Source organism: Nymphalis io, chromosome 15 (assembly GCF_905147045.1).
Source record: "Nymphalis io chromosome 15, ilAglIoxx1.1, whole genome shotgun sequence".
Classification (NCBI taxonomy): Eukaryota; Metazoa; Arthropoda; class Insecta; order Lepidoptera; family Nymphalidae; genus Nymphalis; species Nymphalis io.
In genome coordinates, this window is record NC_065902.1 from 3220226 (window position 1) to 3242064 (window position 21839).

The 21839-nt window shown below is 33.1% G+C and overlaps 1 protein-coding gene across 6 annotated transcripts; it reads left to right on the forward strand.

Annotated features, from left to right (window-relative positions):
* Positions 1–6254: 6254 nt before the first annotated feature.
* Positions 6255–20122, forward strand: LOC126773899 (phosphoserine phosphatase). Of its 6 annotated transcripts, none has more exons than XM_050495152.1 (6): positions 6255–6274; positions 9385–9585; positions 12681–12815; positions 13768–13913; positions 18585–18746; positions 19276–20122. In XM_050495152.1, exons 2-6 carry the CDS (start codon positions 9446–9448, stop codon positions 19377–19379), a joined length of 687 nt encoding a protein of 228 aa, XP_050351109.1. In that variant the 5' UTR covers positions 6255–6274; positions 9385–9445; the 3' UTR covers positions 19380–20122. The 6 variants fall into 6 exon arrangements, with proteins under 6 accessions (XP_050351109.1, XP_050351106.1, XP_050351107.1 ...); XM_050495149.1 differs by lacking the exon at positions 6255–6274 and adding an exon at positions 8629–8787; XM_050495150.1 differs by lacking the exon at positions 6255–6274 and adding an exon at positions 8632–8782.
* The last annotated feature ends 1717 nt before the right edge of the window (positions 20123–21839 follow it).

A 21839-nucleotide genomic window follows, 5' to 3' on the forward strand; every position in this document is an offset into this window, starting at 1 on the left:
CCGGATAATCTCATTTCTGATCTTATCCTTCAAAGATACTCCGAGCATAGCTCGCTCCATAGCACGCTGAGCGACTTTGAATTTGTGGACTAGTCCCGCAGTTAGTGTCCACGTTTCGGCACCGTATGTCATGGCAGGTAAGACGCATTTGTTGAAGACTTTCGTCTTCAAACATTGCGGTATAGACGACTTGAGGACTTGACGAAGGTTGCCAAATGCTGCCCATCCCAAGCGAATTCTTCGATCGGCTTCCTTCTCAAAGTTGTTCCTACCGACTTGTATTATCTTTCCTAGGTAGGTATATTCACTAACAACTTCGAGAGGTTTCCCCTCGACGTATATCGGTCCCGGCACGACATGCCTATTGAACATGACCTTGGTCTTGTCCAAGTTCATACCGAGACCGACACGCCGGGAAGACTCGCCTAGGCTACGCAGCATTTCGGTGAGTTGTTCCAGCGACTCTGCTATGATGACGATATCGTCGGCAAATCGAAGGTGTGAGATGTACTCGCCGTTTACATTGACTCCATACCTAGTCCAATCCAGCGTTTTGAAAACGTTTTCCAACGCGTTGGTGAACAGTTTCGGGGATATTACATCCCCCTGTCTCACCCCTCTGCGCAGTTGGATCGCCTTCGTCTTACAGTCCTGGATGTGGACAGTCATTGTAGCGGCGTTGTACAGACATCTCAGTACCTCGATATATCTCCAATCGATATGACATCTCTGCAATGAGTCGAGCACTGCCCAGGTTTCGATGGAGTCGAAGGCTTTCTCGTAGTCCACAAATGCCATACACAGCGGCTGATTGTACTCTTCGGTCTTCTGCACAATCTGCCGAACAGTATGGATGTGGTCCACGGTGCTGTAGCCTGATCGAAAGCCGGCTTGCTCTGGGGGCTGGAACTCGTCAAGTCGTCTGGCGAGACGGTTCGTGACGACTCTTGAGAACAGCTTATACACGGGACTCAGGAGGGAGATTGGTCTGTAGTTTTTCAAGAGGGTTTTATCACCTTTCTTGAAAAACAGTACCACCTCACTCCCGCTCCACGTTTCCGGGGTCTTGCCATGTTGGATGACGGAATTAAAGAGGCTTGCTAGCTCTTTCAGGACCGGAGTCCCGCCTGCCTTAAGCAACTCTGTTGTGACTCCGTCATCTCCCGGAGCTTTGTTGTTTTTAAGCTGTTCTAGAGCCGCCCTAATCTCTCCTTGGTCAACGACCGGGAGCTCCTCGGAGTAATGGCGCATAAGAGGGGCGCGCTGGTCATCAATACTGATTCCCACGGGTTTATCCGATCATGAAGAGAACAACTGCCCATAAAACCTCTCTACTTCTCCGACAATCTCAGGCCTAGAGGTAACGACCCCACCATTTTCAGTTTTAAGTTTTGTCAGACGCGGCCTCCCAAACTTGCGAGCGAACACTTTCGATCCCCGATTTTGCTCAATCGCAGCCTTGATGGCACGGGTATTGGAGCGTCGGAGATCGCGTCGCGTCAGCGTTTTTATTGTTCGGTTTAAGGCCTTATCTGACAAAAACGATGGTAGTTCTCGTCGTTTTCTCATGAGCTCGAGTGTCTCAGCAGAGAGTTTTGGTGCGTTGTCTCTTCTCTGTGGCGGAAAACACTTGCGGGATGTGTTTTGCAGTATTTTGACCAGCGTGTCGGTTCTCTCATCAATGCTGCTTATGGTTTCCAACGCGGTGAATTGATTTTGAAGTTCCATTTGGAACTTTTGGAGCCTTGAGCAGCTTGGAGCATGGTAGGTCGGAGAGTAGACCTCATCATTCTCGATCTTTCGGCTTTTAAGTTGATATTTAGAGTGCCTCGAACCAAGCGGTGATCACTTCCGGTATTAAACCTGTTGATCACTGAAACATCTCTAAATATGTGCCTTATATTCGAAATGATAAAGTCTATCTCGTTCCTTGTCACGTTATCGGGGCTTCGCCAGGTCCACCTCCTCTGAGGCTTCTTTTGAAAGAAAGAATTCATCAAAAAAAGCCCCTGCGCTTCGAGAAAGTTTACCAGCATTTGCCCCCTGTGATTTCTGCAGCCCAAGCCGTAAGGTCCGACTTTCGATTCACCGCTATCTTGTACTCCCACTTTAGCATTAAAGTCTCCCATAACAACATTGTAGTGGGCCTTCGAGGTGTCGTTGAGGGCCTTTGCGATGTCCTCGTACATCGCTTCGACCACATCATCAGAGTATGTCGAAGTTGGCGCATATACCTGTACGACCTTCAGGGAGTACCTGTCGGAAAGTTTTAGGACAAGGTACGCTACCCGTTCGACACACTACTGATTTCCACAATGCTGCTAATGAGATCCTTTTTGACTAGAAAACCGACACCACCCTGGGAGAGGTTATCACCTTCGCGGAAGTAGAGTAAGTTACCGGATTCTAGAGTTATCGTGTCCTCCCCCTGTCTTCGGACTTCAGATAACCCCAGTATATGCCAGTTTATATGACTTAACTCTACTTCTAATTCGGCGAGGTGATGGTCCAGCCTCATCGAGCGTCCATTATACGTTGCCATGTTCAGTCGTTTTATACGGTAGCCTCTTAAAATGACAGAAGGACATTTACAGGTTAATAATTTTAAAGTATACTTTACATCATTATTAATTTATTATTTACTTTAAACGGTGTCGCTTAACGAAATCATTATGTAAGTAGCGTTTTCAAATATTATTAAAACGTAAATAATTATTTTAAAAGGGATTTCCCGTTACTTAAAAATCGTGACACACAGTAGAAACGGGAATGAACATGTGCTAATAATAACATTACGATTAAAGTTAACGATGCAGAAAATTATTACAAGGAAGGAAAGTCAGTGATTAATTATTATTACCGATACCTTAGGGTGATAATTACTTTAATGATATGATTATATAAACTTACTAGCTATCCGTCCGGGTTTCGCATTGGTAGAATAAGGGTCAAGATAAAATGTTTATATCTTAATATATGAATACAAAATAATGGTTTCATGGTTAACGTGGCACACGTCAGTAAAGCTCCAATTCGGCATGACTTTTTTAACATCATCACAAAACCTTGATGAATTATACACTTAAACCTTCTTCATAAATAAGTCCATAAATTGGTGAAAACCGTATGAAAATGGTATGGTAGTTTTTAAGTTTATCGCGTTGACAGACAGACAGACGCGGGGGGGATTTTGTGTTATAATATCTAGTGATAGTGATATGAATGATAACTAGGCTTATAAAATTCTTAGAAGTAATGTTTAGTGTGGTTATGTAATGTAATAATATTATTATACTTCCATTTTTTAAATTTCTTAACATAATATATTGAATGCCAATGGAAGACTTGATTAATCAAATTGTGTCGAGGAGATACCACATTATATCTATCTATTTACAATATACAATATATTAATATTCAACTTCTCAAAACGCTACCTCTACTACTGCTGCTAATGTATCTCAACGTTGAGGGCCGATTTTTCGGTGTACAGAAATCTGAGGTGTCAACAACAGCCGAATCATTGGCTAAAATCCGAGTTTGGACCTGACCACTTGAAGACGATTCAGGCTTAGTCGAATTTGAGTTCGATACAATCCTGTAATGTTCTTAAATTTTAATATAATTATATTCATTTCTTGCTTTGACCTTAGCATGTATGTAAACGGCCTAACGGACACGAGAACAGTGGGCTGAATTTTCATGAGCTTAATTCGTGCATACATTAATATTTTTGTGCTAATATTATAATTCATTTCGTGCTTGGCGGTATACATTGGCGCTGAAAGAAATATTAACCATTCCTTAGTTGGCTAATGCGCAACCAACCTTGGGAATTGAGATGTAATGTCCCTTGTGCTTGTTGTTACTCTGGCCCATTAAACCATGCTCATTGTTGTTTTGCGGTAGAATAAGTGATGAGTGCATGGTACCTACCCAGATGGGCTTGCATAAAGCCAATTTTATAATTTCCGATATATTTGATAGCACTTACTTTCTTCTGAAACTCGCCGGTGGTCCTGAAGGCGGCCCCATTGATGACCTTACAGATGAAGTAAGCTTTTCCATATTGAATTGATACCGGGGCGCTGAGGTTTTGCCTAATTTTCGAATTGTACTCATAGTTTTCTGTGGTTTCGGAGGAAATAGTGATATTGAACCGCGTATACCTTAAGATATAAAATAAATAAACCCAAATTGAAATATTATTAGCACTATTTATTTAACCGCTGTGTCTATGTGTTATGATTTTCGCTCTATACGTCTATGTCGCGAGTTAAGACTCATTCAAGTGTTGTCTGTCACCTGGCGTCTCTAAATTGGTTTTTGCACTACCCACGATATACATATATGTTTGTTACTTTTTACTATATAATTATATTCTTGTACTTGTGTGTACCCAGTTAAACTGTTATTAATTTCGTGCTCTCAGTAAAATAATTTAATTCGAATGATTAATTTCGATGAGAATAACAAAGATTATTCAACGATAGGTATATACTTTACATTAAAAACAAAAAAAAAAGTTTTTAAAACTTTTTCCTTTTTGTACCTATTTATTGTTTAATAAATATGAGAACAAGGTCAGCTTGGTAGTCTTTTCTTATAGCAAGGCCTCGTTCTCCTTACGTTTATTAATGTAGGTTAAAGAAAACAACAAATACAAGTCTCCTAAGATTAATATGTTTATCGGTTAAAACCAGAGATGTACCTATAGTTAAGATAAGGAACCAGCCTTCGAGTAAATCACGGGCCGTATTGCCAAAAACCGTAAGTAGACTATCTATCTATCTAATTTAAAACCGTCAGCGGATTTCTCTTTGGAAGTGGGGCCGAGGCAGGGGCGGCAGAACTTGATATATTTTTAGCAGTTGTGCCCATTTTGTACCCACAGGTTAACAGTTAAAAACTTAAAACGAGTCTACATCACTTTGTCAAAGAATATTACCCATAAGGAGATTCCGGTTAAATAAAGTTTAAGGGAGAATGGCTATCTTCCATAGGCCTAGGGCAACGAAGTTATCAAATCCCCCCTGATTAAAAGAACATAATAAGTGGAGTAGAAGACTTTTTTTAAATATTTTGTTCAATGTTGTCGTTAGCACAAAAAATTTGTTTTTTTTTACGTTTATATTATCGAATGAAAATTTGTTGGTAGCAACCGATGAACGATTAAGAAATTGCGTAATCAAAGTAATGACTTAAACAGAAGGTGACCATGACCTCACGCATGGATATGTCACTGTTCTTCATAACACAATTATGTGAGTTTTCCGAACTACGAATTCCCCAAAAAGTAGTAGAAATCATAGTCATAATTTACATTACCTTTATATAATTATAATATCTGATAACCTTATCGTATAATTTAATTTGATCACATTTGTTATCTTCTCTCAACTTACCCCGCGCAGCATCTTTTCGAACTAATTCAGTTTTAGATTTAGATCTTGCTGTTTCTTTGAATGAAAGTACTTTATTTTGAATAACATTCATTTCTTCTTTTATATAAATATATGTATTAAGTGTAATATATGCGTTTGATATCTTTAAAAAATGTAATAATTAGTATGCACGTTAAATTATAAAAATAAGAAGTATTTAGTATAATATTAGGCACTTTCACCTACTAAAAATTTTTTTCGTGTTCCCGCCAACATTTTATTTTTTTAATTAATACAACTCCATTAAGGGCAACAATTACAAGGACTAATTCAATAATTTTTTCAACAGAGAATCATAAAATAAAATAAAAAATATAATTTAATAAAATGTGTCAGAAAGTGTCCCTAAATGTATTGATTTAAATAAGCGGTAAACAACATCATGTAAGCTTACTATCGCCATTAAATTATAAATCCCCATTCCAAGCAATAATTTACTTAAAGATACAATTCTCTAATTACTACATAGATTCATGTCTGATTGCATTACACAATGTGTAAGTTTAGCATACATTTAAGAAACGAATCAGGACCAAGTAGTGGCACTGACAGGTGTAAAACGAACTGAGTTTGTGTCTTCTCTAGTTCTCTTAATTTAAAAGTTTCAATGTCAAAACCAAAAGTCAAAACCTGCATAATGACAATGTGGTTGTAAAATGTAAATAAGAACAGAAGTAGCTGTGATTTTTTGTACTAAAATTATTTATTTATTTTCACTACAATTTAACTTTAAGTTGATTTTAATTGTTGATCAATATTGATACTAAAATAGCGATTAGTTTTTAGTAGCACAATTACACATTTTAATATTCTTTCTTGTGGGAAAGGCTGTAAGTATGTTATTTACTATTACATCGTTATTTGTAATTTGTAACTAATTGATGAAACAATAAATTGCGTAACAAATACTTCAAACTACTAATTTCCGTTTTGTATTGGCTTGTTAAATAATTTATTTTGTCATGTAATTTATAGAGCTTACAATTATAATAAATAAATTATGTTTTAATATATTAAATTCAAAATAAAAGAGTAGAATATATTTTCTATCGGAATCTATAAATATTTACCATAATTAAAATAAAACTATATAATCAATGAAAGTCCTAAAATGTATGGAAAAGTGTGCTTTAATAAACATAAAGATCTATTGTGAACTAGTTTCCACTGTAAATAGAGATGTATGAATATCATAATTCAAATAAATCTGGCTTAAACAAGTTATTATAACTTTAAGCGAAGTCATTGAATATCAATTTATTTGTTAAATATAACTGAGACATTTCTGTCGCAATTCTCTTGTTTATCTAAAACTATTATAAAAGAATACAATAAAATTTTACAAATAACCAGTGTGAGAGTTTTTCAAGATGGAATTAAATTAAATACAATATATTTCCTATTTATTATAGTTTTGTAAACTTTCTAATCGTATGATAATAAAAAAAAAATACAAAGCTAATAATCCTAAAAGACTATATATTTCAAATTGAAATTGTCTAGATTGTACGGTTTAGTATATATTTAAAAACAACAATCATATTTCTGCATTTTATGGTTTAAAACAATATTAGTCTACCATTGGGGTGTAAATTAAAAAAATAAATAATTAAACCCCATAAAAATAATGATTTTCAAATATTGCCCAGAATACATTTTAAGAAAGAATAATAAATTATGCTTAGAATAAATTATGCTTAAAGAATAAATTATGGACACGCAATGTTTGCATGACAAATACAAATGATAACCTTGCAACATATGTACTGATAATATTAAGAATTAACTGTTCTCAATGGCATGTTGAAAATGACTAACTGTTAATCAATATCCATTTGATAACCTGATTTTAATAATCTTTTTAATAAAATGACGTGAAATTATAACAAAAAATAAGATATATTTTGTTATTGTTGTAAAAAATAATTATAAATATTTTATTATGTAGAATTCAATTTAATATTTTCATTTAAAAAGTTTTTAAAATAATCCAAAATATGAAATAAAAAATTGTAATTTATTTGGGTATAAAAAAATACAAAGTAAAAAATGTAGCAGTATCTACATTGATATGAGTTTTGTTGTTATTATTAAACAATACCTTGTGATGTAATTAACTTTTATATTGCATAGATTCATGATAATAATAGAAAATCTTAAATATTTTTAATCACCTATGACAGATGTGAACCGCTATAATATAAAAACAAAAAAAACAATTCATTACTTTTATAATATTGATTTATCAATTTTTCGTTCTATGTAACTCTTATAGAGCAAAATAGATTATAAATAAATTAATTAAATTATACTTTGTTCAAGTAGACTCTTACGAGCATTTGACAATTTTAAATGTAAAGCAACCACTGGCTTGCAATGTAGACTACTAAGAAAAACTAGCAAGAAGCTTAGTATTTATTTTTCTATATTAATTATATTGCATAGGTATATTGTTTAATTACAATTAAATTTATGTTTATATTATCCTGCATGAAAATCAACAAAACACTAACTCTGTTTTTTTATCAACTATAAATATATATTCTTGCATCTCTCTTAATATAGTTTTTTAATTGAATAAATTTTAATATATAATATAATGGTCAAATTGAAAACATCTGCAGCATTTTATAATAGCAACGAATATTTTGCCCTAGTAAAGATTTATTGATTTAGCAGAGTAGGTGACTTGGTGCTACAAGTTTCATAACATAATTATTTATGTACCTACTTAATGACGTTTCATTGTTGTATTTTGCTACTGTTGCATGTGTGTTCATTCTACATATGCATTTACACATTGCACCTAACCAAACGAAAAATAAGTAATCCAATCAATCATACAATAAATCATACAATCCCATAAATACACAGAATATAAAAGCATTAGTACAAGTGTAATATAAATACATATATTATGTTTTGATTTCGAATGTTTACTTAGAAACATTTTAGTATTTTGCATCTTTTAAATAAAAACAAGAATATTATCAATATCACTTTACGTCGCTGACGGTTGATAAGGTGGTTTTGCGCTCGACGCAATTCGCAAAACAAGTGTTTCCACAAACATTCCATACTCTTATATCGCGAGTGAGCGAGATAGCTGTCGTTTCGACGCCCTTACTTTAAATATTTCTCTTGTCTGGCCGCATGTCTTTAAGCGAATATGACGTTGTGACGTCATTCATAGTACGTAGCTCTCAGATAGAAGTGTTGTAGCTCGCATCATAGTCTTATCTGAGGGAAGCTGGTGGATATAAGGCGATAAAAATGGTCCGAGTACACTGTACTATATGATATCTAACTCGACGGAGGCGTGTTCGCGATAGTTTCCGGTTAAGTGGGTTTCATTTAATTGTATCTTAACCTTATTCGAAAGATAAATAATTTTATTCACTTAGAACCAGTTAAACAGTTATATCGTTTTGTTCTATATTCATTTTTGAGAAGACAACGAAAATGGCTTTATACAGGTTTAAATTTTATTATTTAGTAAAGGAATATATTTACTGCACGCTATGCATGGTATATTAATGTTCGTTTTATTGTTCGTTTATATTTGTACGTGAAGTAGATAACCGTAACATGTTTTTTTTCCTTATTCCATGTGATTGGTGTTTATTTAGTTCATGGTTAATGCTGATGACGTTCGACACCTTCGGTAATACTAATTGTGAATAATATGCATGTTATTATAAGTTGTAATTTACAAGGAAAATAATATACAGTTTTAATGAAATATATAAATAGGGCCTATAACGTTAATACTTAGCTCAATTATCATTAGAAGTAACAATGCTTGCTGCATGAACCGTTTAATTTAGAACATAAGAAGTAGGTGTTTAATTTAAATATTAAAATTATCTTTTAAACTCACTGACTATATACGAATACAGTAGGCGTTATACTAAATATAAATTTATATATTTATTTGCAGTTTAAAAAGCAATCTCCACTTGGCAACGTTGAAAACTCTCTCGCTGGTCTCCATAAGCGTAATGTCACCACAGCAGAGTGTCCAGGAGTTGTTCCGAACAACCGATTGTATTTGTTTCGACGTTGACTCCACTGTCATCCAGGATGAAGGCATTGACGAGCTCGCCAGGTTCTGTGGAAAGGGAGAGGAGGTGAAGAGATTGTGAGTACAACTTTCCTTATTAAATTCGCTGTTACCGTTTCTAGAGACTTCGAAACGTAATACTTATCGGTAACACTTCAACATTATTGACTTTTTAATTTAATTGTTTATATAAGCTTTTTTTATTACGTAGTTTTTACGAAATTAAGTACGTTTTTTAATTAATATTTATTATAGGGAAATGTTAAATGTTATCAAATAAATAATTATTATATCATTAAATATTATTGATCGAATATAGATTAAATAGTGTAGGGTTTCAGAATATTGTTAATGTTGTTCCAGTAACCAGGTCTAAATAGTTTTTCTTGTAAATTTTTAGATTATCTGGTAATTGTTTGTTTATTTTCTGTGGACGGTATATGGTAGTCACATTGCTTGCAATACCCATTCTATCCTCTTGTAAGTTTAGTATTGTCATATCTAACTCACAAGATTGGCAAAACAATCTGCCAGTTGGCACAAATAACAGTTCAGTGGATAGAATACGTGAATCTTAAATGAAGTTCGCGTGTATAGGCATGCGCTACTGAGTTTTCGTGTGGTTAATTCATGTTTATCATGACCTTGACATTTATAACCTTGTATTGTGACACACACACACACACACACACACACACACACACACACACACACACACAACACACACACACACACACACACACACACACACACACACACACACACACACACACACCACACACACACACACACACACACGCAGGGCTATATTATTAATAATTAAAAAACTTATGTCGAGTGTATAAATCTGTTGAAACTGCGAACCACAGATACTTTTACTGGTGGTAGAGCTTCGTGCAAGCTCGTCTGGGTAGGTACCACCCACTCATCAGATATTCTACCGCAAAACAACAGTACTTGTTGTGTTCCGGTTTGAAGGGTGAGTGTGCCAGTATAATTACAGGCACAAGGGACATAACATCTTAGTTCCCAAGGTTGGTGGCGCATTGGTAATGTAAGCGATGGTTAACATTTCTTACAATGCCAATATCTATGGGCGTTGGTGACTACTTACCATCAGGTGGCCCATATGCTCGTCCGCCTTCCTATTAAATAATAAATAAATAAATAAATCGGGTGAAACTGCGAACCACTGATACTTTTATAATAATATAATATACGAAAACGTCCGAAACTTCTCCGAAACGCGCTACACCTCCTAGTATAAGTTTCTGTATATCGATTTAGTATTTTTTTATTTCCGTTAATAATTACAAAAAAACATCCACTTATTTACAAGTACAGATGAAGCCTAGAGGCATATTAATATATGTAGGTGACCTAGTAACAGTGTAAGAATATCTACAATACAGATTACGCAATCAACCTTAAATTAAAACAATTCTTATAGCTTAACAACAGTATCTAAGCGTATCTTTTGATTATTAATATTGTATAATAAATGTAATCGATAATCGCTTGTCATATATAGATAGTTAATATTATGTCCTTTTCAATGCACCCGCATTGGAGCAGCGTGGTGGAATAAGCTCCAAACCTTCTCAAAAAGAGGAGAGGAGGCCTTTAGCCCAGCAGTGGGACATTCACAGGCTGTTACGGTTACGGTTATGTCCTTTTCTGTACCGACAACGTGTTTGCAAAATTTAATGATATAGTTGAGTCGTTAAGACGTAAAAGCGTAAGATAAAACAATTTTCGCATTTATAATATTAGCTAGCTAGCTCGTATAACTTCCCGGTCCATAAGCTATATCTATGCAAAATTCCGATGCCAATTGCCAGGACGGCAGGTCAATCAAATAGACGAATTCGTATATATAATATTAACAAAGATGTTATGTTATGAAACTAACAACAAACATTGAAAGTGTATTTCCGCAACGTAAATAAAAAAAAATGCTGCCACCAAATTTGATGTTTTTTTAGATTCGAACCGGTTATAAAGAACAGGTTGTTGTTTTGAGCTGGTCAAATTATTTTTATGCAGGGTCGAATTTGTAAGATCGAAATGAAGTTAATTTGTTCATTGTTATAAATGTAATTTATCCTTTGAATAATAAAGTTTTCTTTTCATAATTCGTTTGTGATTTAGTAAGGTCAATCTCTTTATTCCTTTATATTTAATATTTAAAGTGTGATATATCACAAAAATATTTAATGTTAATCAACATTATATATATATGTATTATTGTGTAATATTTAATATTACTGGTGGTAGGGCTTTGTGCAAGCTCGTCTGGGTAGGTACCACCCACTCATCAGATATTCTACCGCAAAACAGCAATACGTGATATTGTTGTGTTCCGGTTTGAAGGGTGAGTGAGCCAGTGTAATTATAGGCACAAGGGACATAAAATCTTAGTTCCCGAGGTTGGTGGCGCATTGGCTATAAGCGATGGTTGACATTTCTTACAATGCCAATGTCTAAGGGCGTTTGGTGACCACTTACCATCAGGTGGCCCATATGCTCGTCCACCTTCCTATTCTATAAAAAAAAAAAAATTTAATATTTTAGTTTTCTTATATATTTGTAGTTTTGGTGTCCGGTGTTCGAGTTGGAATATTACTTTTATAAGTTTATTTTAGGTGATATCCGTATTTCGACTAAATATTCAAATTGTGATTTTACTAAATAATTATACATATACGGTACAGTAACAGCCTGTGAACGTCCCACTGCTGAGCTAAGGCCTCCTCTCCGTTTTAGAGAAGGGTTTTTTGAGCTTTAAAACTTATTCCAATTATTATTGTTATAGTAAGTAGTAAGGATATTATAGATATTTCCTTCGAAATCCGGTCCCGTTTTTAAGCATCCTTATGTAGGTATACGTAATATATGTTCATGGAAAGTTTTTCGTCAAAACATTGACACGCCGCAGCAACGTTAAATAACTCTTATCGAATTTGTAATTTCGTGATATGAGTCACAGATAACAGGTGAATTAGACTATTTTTAAGTTTTATAGTTCATAAATATTCACGATGCTTATCTGTGGCAACTAGATTCGATAGCTAGCAAATAATAATTTGGTCATGTTGTTTCCTTTTAACCTTTACCTTGATATTTAGGTATATAATAGATGATTTCCTTTATTGTATTTTTTTATATTTTAGAACTGCCGAGGCTATGGGTGGTAATATGACGTTCCAGGAAGCACTCAAAAAGAGGCTGGATATAATTAGACCGAATGTAAACCAGATTAAAGAATTTTTAGACACATTTCCCATTCATCTGACTCCTGGTATCGCGTAAGTTTTAATTTTATCTTTTTTTTTGTATTCCTTAAATAAAAGAAATTAATCTCACAAATTTCTATCAAATTGTATACCGTGTGTGTTCTTAGGTCTTCTAATAATACATTATCAAAGTTACGCAAAGATCGACCGCAATATGTCAACAACATACATAATTACCAAATATTGAGCACGCTCATGTAAATAATATGCAATTTAACTGGTTATTTCCGCCTCGCTGGCTGGCTATCATTCGGTGACCCGACCGATTCAAAGAGTAAATATTGAGCGATAGAAATTCCTGATAAATGTGTGTGTATCAATTTATAAAAAGAAGGTTTCGAAAAAGGAGGTCATATTTGCAATAAACCTAATTAAAACATATGCACAATAATAAATTAATCCTAATGAGAGATATATAACTAAATTTGATTGTTTTATACCTAACGTTATAAATTAATAGAACTCGCATAAAATCACTGTTATCGTTTGTCATTTAAAAATGTATTTTCTCCCAAATAGTCTGAGCTATACAATTGAAATTAATATTAGAATAAAATAAGCGACGAGATAGCAAAGCCAGGACTCGTGAATCTAAACCGAACACTACAGATTTAAAACAACACAGTTTTCATATGCTTAATTTGTGTGTTGATAATTTCTCTTAGAAAACATGCATGTATGTTAAGTTCATTGGCCACATGGTCATTCTCCAAACGGCATTGGAAAAGCGTGGTGGATTAAGCTCTAAAGTTAAACTTTTGCAAAATTTTGTATGGAAGATTTGTCAAAATGTAATTTGTTTATAATTGTATAAGATAAGACACATATGACATAATGGATATTCCTATAACTTTTTTATTTATTTTTTAAGTTTGGTCAAATGATACGTTTTGATTACTTATTAATTCTCGCGGTGAATTATGTATTAAGCTAATCTATAATATGACCATTATATTATTTCCAGCGAATTAGTGAAAACCTTACACGAGCGTGGAGTTGACGTGTACCTGGTCTCTGGGGGTTTCAGGAGCTTAATAGAACCCGTGGCTGTAAAACTAGGCATCCCTATATCCAATGTCTACGCCAATAGACTCAAATTCTTCTTTAATGGTAAGTTAAAGTTGATTAGAATAACATAAATTGCAAACATTAAGCGTATCTTTTAAGAGATACTAAGATAATATCTAGACACATTCTTTGATATCATTTTAATAAGAGGTTATTTTAACATAAAATTATTTATAAATATAAGGAAAAAAATATTAAGCGTCTAAAAACGAATATAGTTTGAATAGGTGTTATAATAAAATGCATGAAGAATTATGGATTTCCATAGATAATGGTGATAATTTTATTGATCCATGAACTAAACGAACTTTACAGACTACAGACGACAGACAATATGTCCTATTAAGTTATTATTGCTATTTTAAACGCATAAGAAAGAGATACCAATATATTTTTTTACCTATATTTTTATATATATATATATATATTATATTTTTCATGTATCATTCATATTAATGGTATAATTTATGGAAATTTCGGTTTGTTTGAACTCGCTAATCTGGATTTTGCATCTGTATAAATTATTCTGCGTTAGATAACCCATTTATTAAGAAAGGTTATATTACTTCGAACTGGTATATAGGTGGGCGGACTAGTAACGTTTAGTACTGAACAGCTATTGTAATATGATAGCTAAAACACATTTTTTATATAATATTCATTATGATTCATAATTATTAACTTATAAATAATCTTCTTCAATTTCTTCAGAGTGTAGATTCATATTCATATAGCTTATTCCAACAACAGGAGCAGTTAAGACAAAAAAACAACTTGTTCATTAAATTGTCGTGATATAATTGGTTGATATCTTGTATAATCTATGGTATTGTAAGAAATGACGTTTCGTATGTCGACGAAGTTGATATCGGAACTTTGAAAGTAAAATGAAAGTGGATATATGTGAAATAGTATTATATTATAAATATATATATATTACACATGATGTGAGCCGAGATGGCCCAGTGGTAAGAATTCGTGAATCTTAACCGATGATCGTGGATTCAAACCCGGGCAAGCACCACCGAATTTTCATGTGCTTAATTTGTAATTATAATTCATCTCGTGCTATACGGCGAAGGAAAACATCGTGAGGAAACCTGCATGTGTCTAATTTAACTGAAATTCTGCCACGTGTATTCCACCAACTCGCATCGGAGCAGCGTGGTGGAATAAGCTCCATACCTTCTTCTCAAAAAGGGAGTGGAGGCCTTAACCCAGCAGTGGGACATTCACAGGCTGTTACTGTACTGTACTACTCATGATATGTGTTTAGTGCATAATATAGCAGAACTCTTATATCGAATAAAAAATCCAAGTCTATTAATCTAAGGTTTGTTTATCTTAACTTCTTCTTCGATTGGAGCAGGCAAGACGTCTTCTTTGTGTTTTTGTTGCTATCCCATAATTCACCAGTTATCTTTTTACGCCAATTTTTCTCTAATTTTTTTTAAAAATAAAATACAGTCTATGTTGCTCGCTGATAATGTAGCTTTCTATACGTGAAAGATTTTTTTAAATCGATTTAATAAATTTCCAGTTTGTCCATCACAAACAAACATACAAAAAAATCTAATCTTTTTTCTTATTAAATTAGTATATATATTGTTGTACCAATAATTAGATGAAGTTTTTGTACCGTGGTAGTTATACGGATAAATATAGCCATGATGAAATATTAGCAACGAATAACAATGGATTATTTATAAATGTTTTATATGATATCATAAACAAAAGCATAATTTCCATGTTGATAAACAGCGGGGCACGCCTCCAGAGAATGAGGTCGTTGTGTTATCATTGAAGTAACGTGAAGTACTAAGTAGCATTGAGCTAGAGCGTGTTTCAATACGTTGACCCTTACATCATATATAAATAAGGCGCAAAATTCATTAAAATTTTCGGCGTATAACAACTTTATAGAAGTCAGATTTTGGATTTCGTCTCGAGGTATATCCCAAATACAATGTTTTTGAAGAAATTGATACAAATAGTTATAATTACGTTAGACTTTACATCAGTAGATACATATTCTAATAGCTATTAGGATATAAATATATCTAAAAATGACGTGATGACCCAGTGGAGAAGAAAAGCATCTTAACTTAATGATTTCGAGTTCAAACCCGGGCACCACTGAATTTTCAAGTGTGTTATTTGTGTTTATAATTCATCTCGTGCTCAGCGAAGGAAATCATTATTATGAAGGATTCGTCGATTGAGAATCGCAGATTTTCAATCGACAAAACCGCAGTGCCACATTTACTAGCAATTTATTCATTGACTTTGAGAGTTATAGGATTCATATAAATATATATAACATGTTTTTCTTTATAAATTTTCAAGTTCATATTTTATGCTAATCTTTTTGTTTTGTTCACATAACTATTATATTTTAAAACTACTTAAATTTAGTTGTTTGCAAAATTTGTTTTTGTAACATTCAAGTATCAAAACATGTTATTTATCCTTATTTATATATTTCTTGATAACGATTTTACGATATACAGATTAAGATTGTGTTTTTTTTTTAAAGTTGTTTTTCCTTTTTAATTTTTATTTTAAATACATTTATATAATTTGATTATAATTATCATTCAGTTATCTAGTATCTAGGTCGGTATTATCATTTTTTGTTAGTTAATTTATCAATTAAGTTTAGTTTTGATTATCTTGAAAATAACATGCACTAATTATCTGATAAGGAATACATGTGGTGATAACGAATGCAAGGTGAATAAACTTTAATGACTTTACAAGTGCATACGGTTTAAGTGTTTGTAGGATGTTAAGAAGTTATTGATATTAGTTACTTGATGGAAACTTGTTTATCATCTAGAGACCTTCAAGCAATATATGTTCCGATTGAATCACTGAGTAAATCAAATTGCAGTGTTTCCAACTACGGGGCCTTTCCCCTTTTTGGGGTGAAGTCAGATAAAATTTTAGAGGAATTCTTTCGTGGGATTAACTCTTCAGTTCAATTAATAATCGGGTTAATTTCAAGTTTACTGCTGCTTGCTGTACTTGTTTTGCATTTTTTTTTTACCTAATATTTATTTCAATTCATCGGCCAGGAAACATCGGTCATTTCGAGGTGGTGCTAGGAGGGATGCTTTTCAGAGGTTGGCAACACTGTCAAATGACCATTGTTACTGTTTAACTTCATTAGTTACGTCTGTATAAGGCTGCAGACTCTGTTGCCTATTTTCGGGATAAAAGTTATTGTTTTTCTGTCAATTTTTTTTCAGTAGCAGTTCTTAGTTGGTAAATGTGTTAAGCCCTTAAGCGCCTGATATTTCTCCGGTCGTCGTATTTCAATTGCTATGGAATACACATACCGCTTCTATTATATAAAAGGAATACCTAATTAAAATAAACCTCATCGAGCTGACAATTTCACATATAATTTTCCCTACTAACGGAAAAATAAATTTCCTATATAAATTATCCTTAAAAATATATACTTAATACAATATGTTTTAATTTGTCTCGTGGCTAGATTATACTGCTGTATATATTATACATATATTTCCCACTTAAAACGTTCTAAAAACATAGATCCTTATTCAACAGTTAACTTTACCGTATAATCTGACATTTATAGTTCAAATGATATCATTCATTTATATAATCGACGTTATATTAGCATTTGACCCGTCCATAGTATACATGTGTAACTATGAACAATTTGCTTATTAATAATCTGTGGCGTTTTCGCGCTAAATTTATGACAAGTATATTTTATTTAAACTATTTAGATGAATTATGATTAGAGAAAAAAATCGCAATTAATTAAAAACTTGCGTAAACAAATAAACAAAACGTTCGCATTTAGTATCTTAGGGAGGGTTTAATTTGAGGTTTAATAAAACGATTAGAATGTTGAGAAAATAAGTATTACTATGAATACTATTTATATTTATAAAACTCTTTCATAGCGTATTAAAGTTAAAAATATTTAAAAAATTAGCATACAAATATTACAGATAATAAATCATTTATATTGTTTATATTCGATTCCCTCGGTGTATTTGTGAACATTTTATTTATAACATGTATAATTAAAATAATTGATAATTTTATACGTAACAGACCCCACTGGATTGACATTTAACCTGACTAATGCAATACACTCAGACCATTTCTCGACGACGTGTTTACTGTCACCTAGAGAGATAAGTTGGAAACTACGTTCAACTAAAAATTGTCTTTATTTGTACGTACTAAGGTGTAAATTCCAGTAACGTTTTATTTAAATAGATATTTAGAGAAATAAATCGTATACGTTTATTAATAGAGTTGATTTTCGTTTGTTTGATGATTAAGCTTATAAATCAGTTTGACAGAAAAACAATACTTCGTTATCGCGCACGCAATCAGTGCGTGCTCATTGAGACGTTCTTTACGCAAATGGGAAGTGGGCCACAGATTGCGTCTTGTTTTGACATGCATTATTTTAAAAATAGAATAATTAATTGTTTATTGAAAAATTGTTTATGTGTTTTAAAAATCATAAGGAATAAGATATTGATTTTTATCTATTTTATTTTATTGATAGCGGTATGTGCTCTTTGTAGAATGTATTGTTAATTCTTGTATCAATTTATTGTAAAGCATCGAAGTGCGTCTTGAAATCTTATGAGAGTAAAATTATATTTATGATTCAAATTATTGTTATATATTCTAAATTCGAACTATTTTTGTCTGCAGGCGAATATGCTGGCTTCGATGAGAATGAACCAACATCAAGGTCAGGTGGTAAGGGTATGGTGATCAGACGGCTGAAGGAACAGCACGGCTACCAGCGACTGATCATGGTCGGCGACGGTGCCACTGACGCTGAAGCAAGTCCACCCGCCGACGCATTTATAGGTAATTTTTTATAACTTATTAAAACGTAAATGTGTGTAAGTCTATACTAATGGTGTGTCTTCTTCTTTCCAATGTCATATCAATGATGACAGAAAGAGAGAAATCAGTGTTTAAGTTAACACACGCGAAACAAATAATACTGATAATGATCTTACAGTTTGCATTGCTGTTATTGTATAATTGTTGAGGGTTTAAAATTTAATAAACGTCATTCCGTTTTTTATAAATAATTTCCGAACGTGTATATATATATGTTTTAAATGATGATATTGACTAACGCCTGAGTCCTATATTTAAAGAATCGTTATTGTACATCAGTACGTAGTAACCGAACTGTTTTGAGTTACGACTAACGAGCATCTTGCGACTTGGAAACATACGAAGCATTTTTTTATTGGGAATCACGTTTCGTAAACAATTCTTGTGTATAATAACCGATAATACAATTTTTTTACTTTAAATTTGATTTTTTTTTTCTATTAATTTCGATGTAACAAACACTTATATATAATATTAATTATTGTTTAAGGTTTTGGTGGTAACGTAGTAAGAGAAGAAGTTAAGAAGAGAGCTGCGTGGTATGTTACAAGTTTCCAGGAACTAATCTCTTATCTAGCTATCCAGACTAAATGAACAATGACATATACATAGAACAAATTAATGTTTAGAGAAAATCGACTTTATCACACTGATACAATGATCATTATTGAATGACGGACCGGACAAAAGATTGACAAATATACACCATCTCCACCATAGAGAACTCCATCATATGATTATTAAAATAAGAAACAAAATACTTTAACTTTAATAAAAATGTCTTCCGTATTTTTATAGTGAAATTGAACCTTAAGTTAATGTACTAAGTCTCAATTTGAATGCATTTACAAATAGAACGTTATTTTGTTGTCTGTACTTTGAGTACAAGTTTTAGTATTTTGAGGACTTGGTTCTCTTGCTTTTTGAGGTGCTTGAAATAATTGTCATCGTTGTAGTTTATTTTTTTTATATGTAATAATTGTATTTGTAAATAATTATCGACAAACACTTGTATGTGGACTAGTTAATTGTTAGTACAATTTTTAATTAATAGATACTTAACGGTATTAAAATTTATAATAAATTAGGTTAATTCAATTAATATATATAATATTGGTTAGATGAGGCAATAACCTCAATAAATGATATATATGTAGCTTTTTGTAATGTCAAAAATGGCTGTGTACTTCCTAATATAAGAAAAAATCTATGAAATTTAAACACATGTTATGTTTATTTTATTAAATGTATTATGTATTTGAGTATGATTTATGTTTCCTTTTAGTTTAATGTTTAATTTTAACCGACTTCAATAAAAGCTGGTTATATATTTCACGCGTGTTTGTTTTTCCTTTTATAAGTTTCCCAGGTTCAATAAATTTTTCTTAACCGTTGAAATTACCGTTTCTAAAAAAATTAAAATTCATGTTTTTTTTTATTACATAAGTATTTGGGCCACCTGATGGTAAGTAGTCATCAACGCCCATAGCTTACATCAATGCGCCACTAACCTTTTTTTTTCTTTCGCTTAAAAACGCATTACGCGTTTTCCCCAAGGGAACAGTAGTGGGGTATGTGGGGCTCGCCGATATCCGAGGCGCCGAGTGCACGCCTAACTTCGGGATACCCACTAAAAAACCAGCAGTACCCTTTTCGACTTAACGAGGAGCGCCACGGGATCGCTTGCGCAAGCTACCGCGACGCTCTGACGGACGGCCTGCCTCTGCAGGCCTCCATTCTCTAGAGGGATTGCCAGGGTACTGAGAACCCCCTAGTCCCGGCGACGCCTATTGCGGCGGAGGGAGTAGGTGCGCATAGCGCCTCTTTCTTCTCCCCGGTCTTCTTCGGCGGAGCAGGTCTGCAGCGGCGTTCTCTTCCCGCTCCTGCTCCGCGGCCTCTTTTGCGACATCATTTTCACAGAAGGGGAACATTTCTCGAATTAATATCGAGATATTTGTATTGCACGAGTAGATTTTTAAAGGTAAAAGAGATTATAATAAAACGCAATAATAATGCACTTTCACTTGTCATATTTTATACATTAAAATAAAACATTCATCGTCTACTTTGACGTCGTATAATACAGCATAGCATGCAAGCGAAATGTAAATTAGCATCATCCTTTTAAAGGCGCAGTATTAATACTTAAAAATACTCGATTTAATTTGTTAGATACTACTGTTCATACAGTCAGATACAAGTTGACTCATGGTTTGGTCGGTTATTCGCTCTTTAACCGAAATCAAGGTTGTAATTTTTTTCGCGCCTTGCTCCCCGCACTTCTCGCTTATACGTACGTCTGTGCTAAGCTATCCTCATCTCTCTGAAATAGGACACGTGAGGCCCTTGCTTATGATTTCAGAGTCACGCCCTATATTTTAAGAGCTTAAAGTTGCCGAGGCTTAATTTGTTACCTACTAAAATTATGCTAAATACGTAGCAATTTATTAATTTAGACCATTTGCTTTAGTTTCTTGTTCAGGGGTTACATTTTATTTAGTAATTGATTTGTATTCAAATTATTTATTACTGGTAAATAATTTGATATAATCATATCTACTGATTTTTATTAAAGCAAATGAATAATTAAAAAGAGATGTAAAATAAGCTAACACTTCGCTAACTTGCTTTGCGTTGTCTTCAAAATCAAAATCAAAGTAAGAAAGATCCTTGCAAGGTGAATTAAATATAAAACTACCGCTGATTCGGATTTGTTCAGTATATTTTAGGTAGCAGAACCCGCGCCTAATTAAACAAAACTCACACTCGTTATAGCCAAACATAAGACTGTAATTACGACAATTTCTCTTAAGTTATTTTAATACACGAGTGTTAGCTGAAACAACGGCGATACGCAAAAAAGAGCACTTATTGTAATTAAACGAGTCAATTGATTTCGGCGTTTAAAATACCTATTTCTCTCTCTATTAATGGTAATTTTATAATTTTTTGTGTAACGACACAATTTAGACATATGTCCTTTTACTAAAAATGCAACATATGTTTTTATCTTAATTATACAACGTAACTATATGACGAATAAATATTTTCAAT

Coding starts and splice junctions, on each gene's coding strand:
- LOC126773899 (XM_050495147.1), top strand. CDS start 9,077: ATGGTTAATGCTGATGACGTTCGACACCTTCG. Junction 9,109..9,384: donor GATGACGTTCGACACCTTCG/GTAATACTAATT, acceptor ATTTATTTGCAG/TTTAAAAAGCAATCTCCACT. Junction 9,586..12,680: donor GGAGAGGAGGTGAAGAGATT/GTGAGTACAACT, acceptor TTTATATTTTAG/AACTGCCGAGGCTATGGGTG.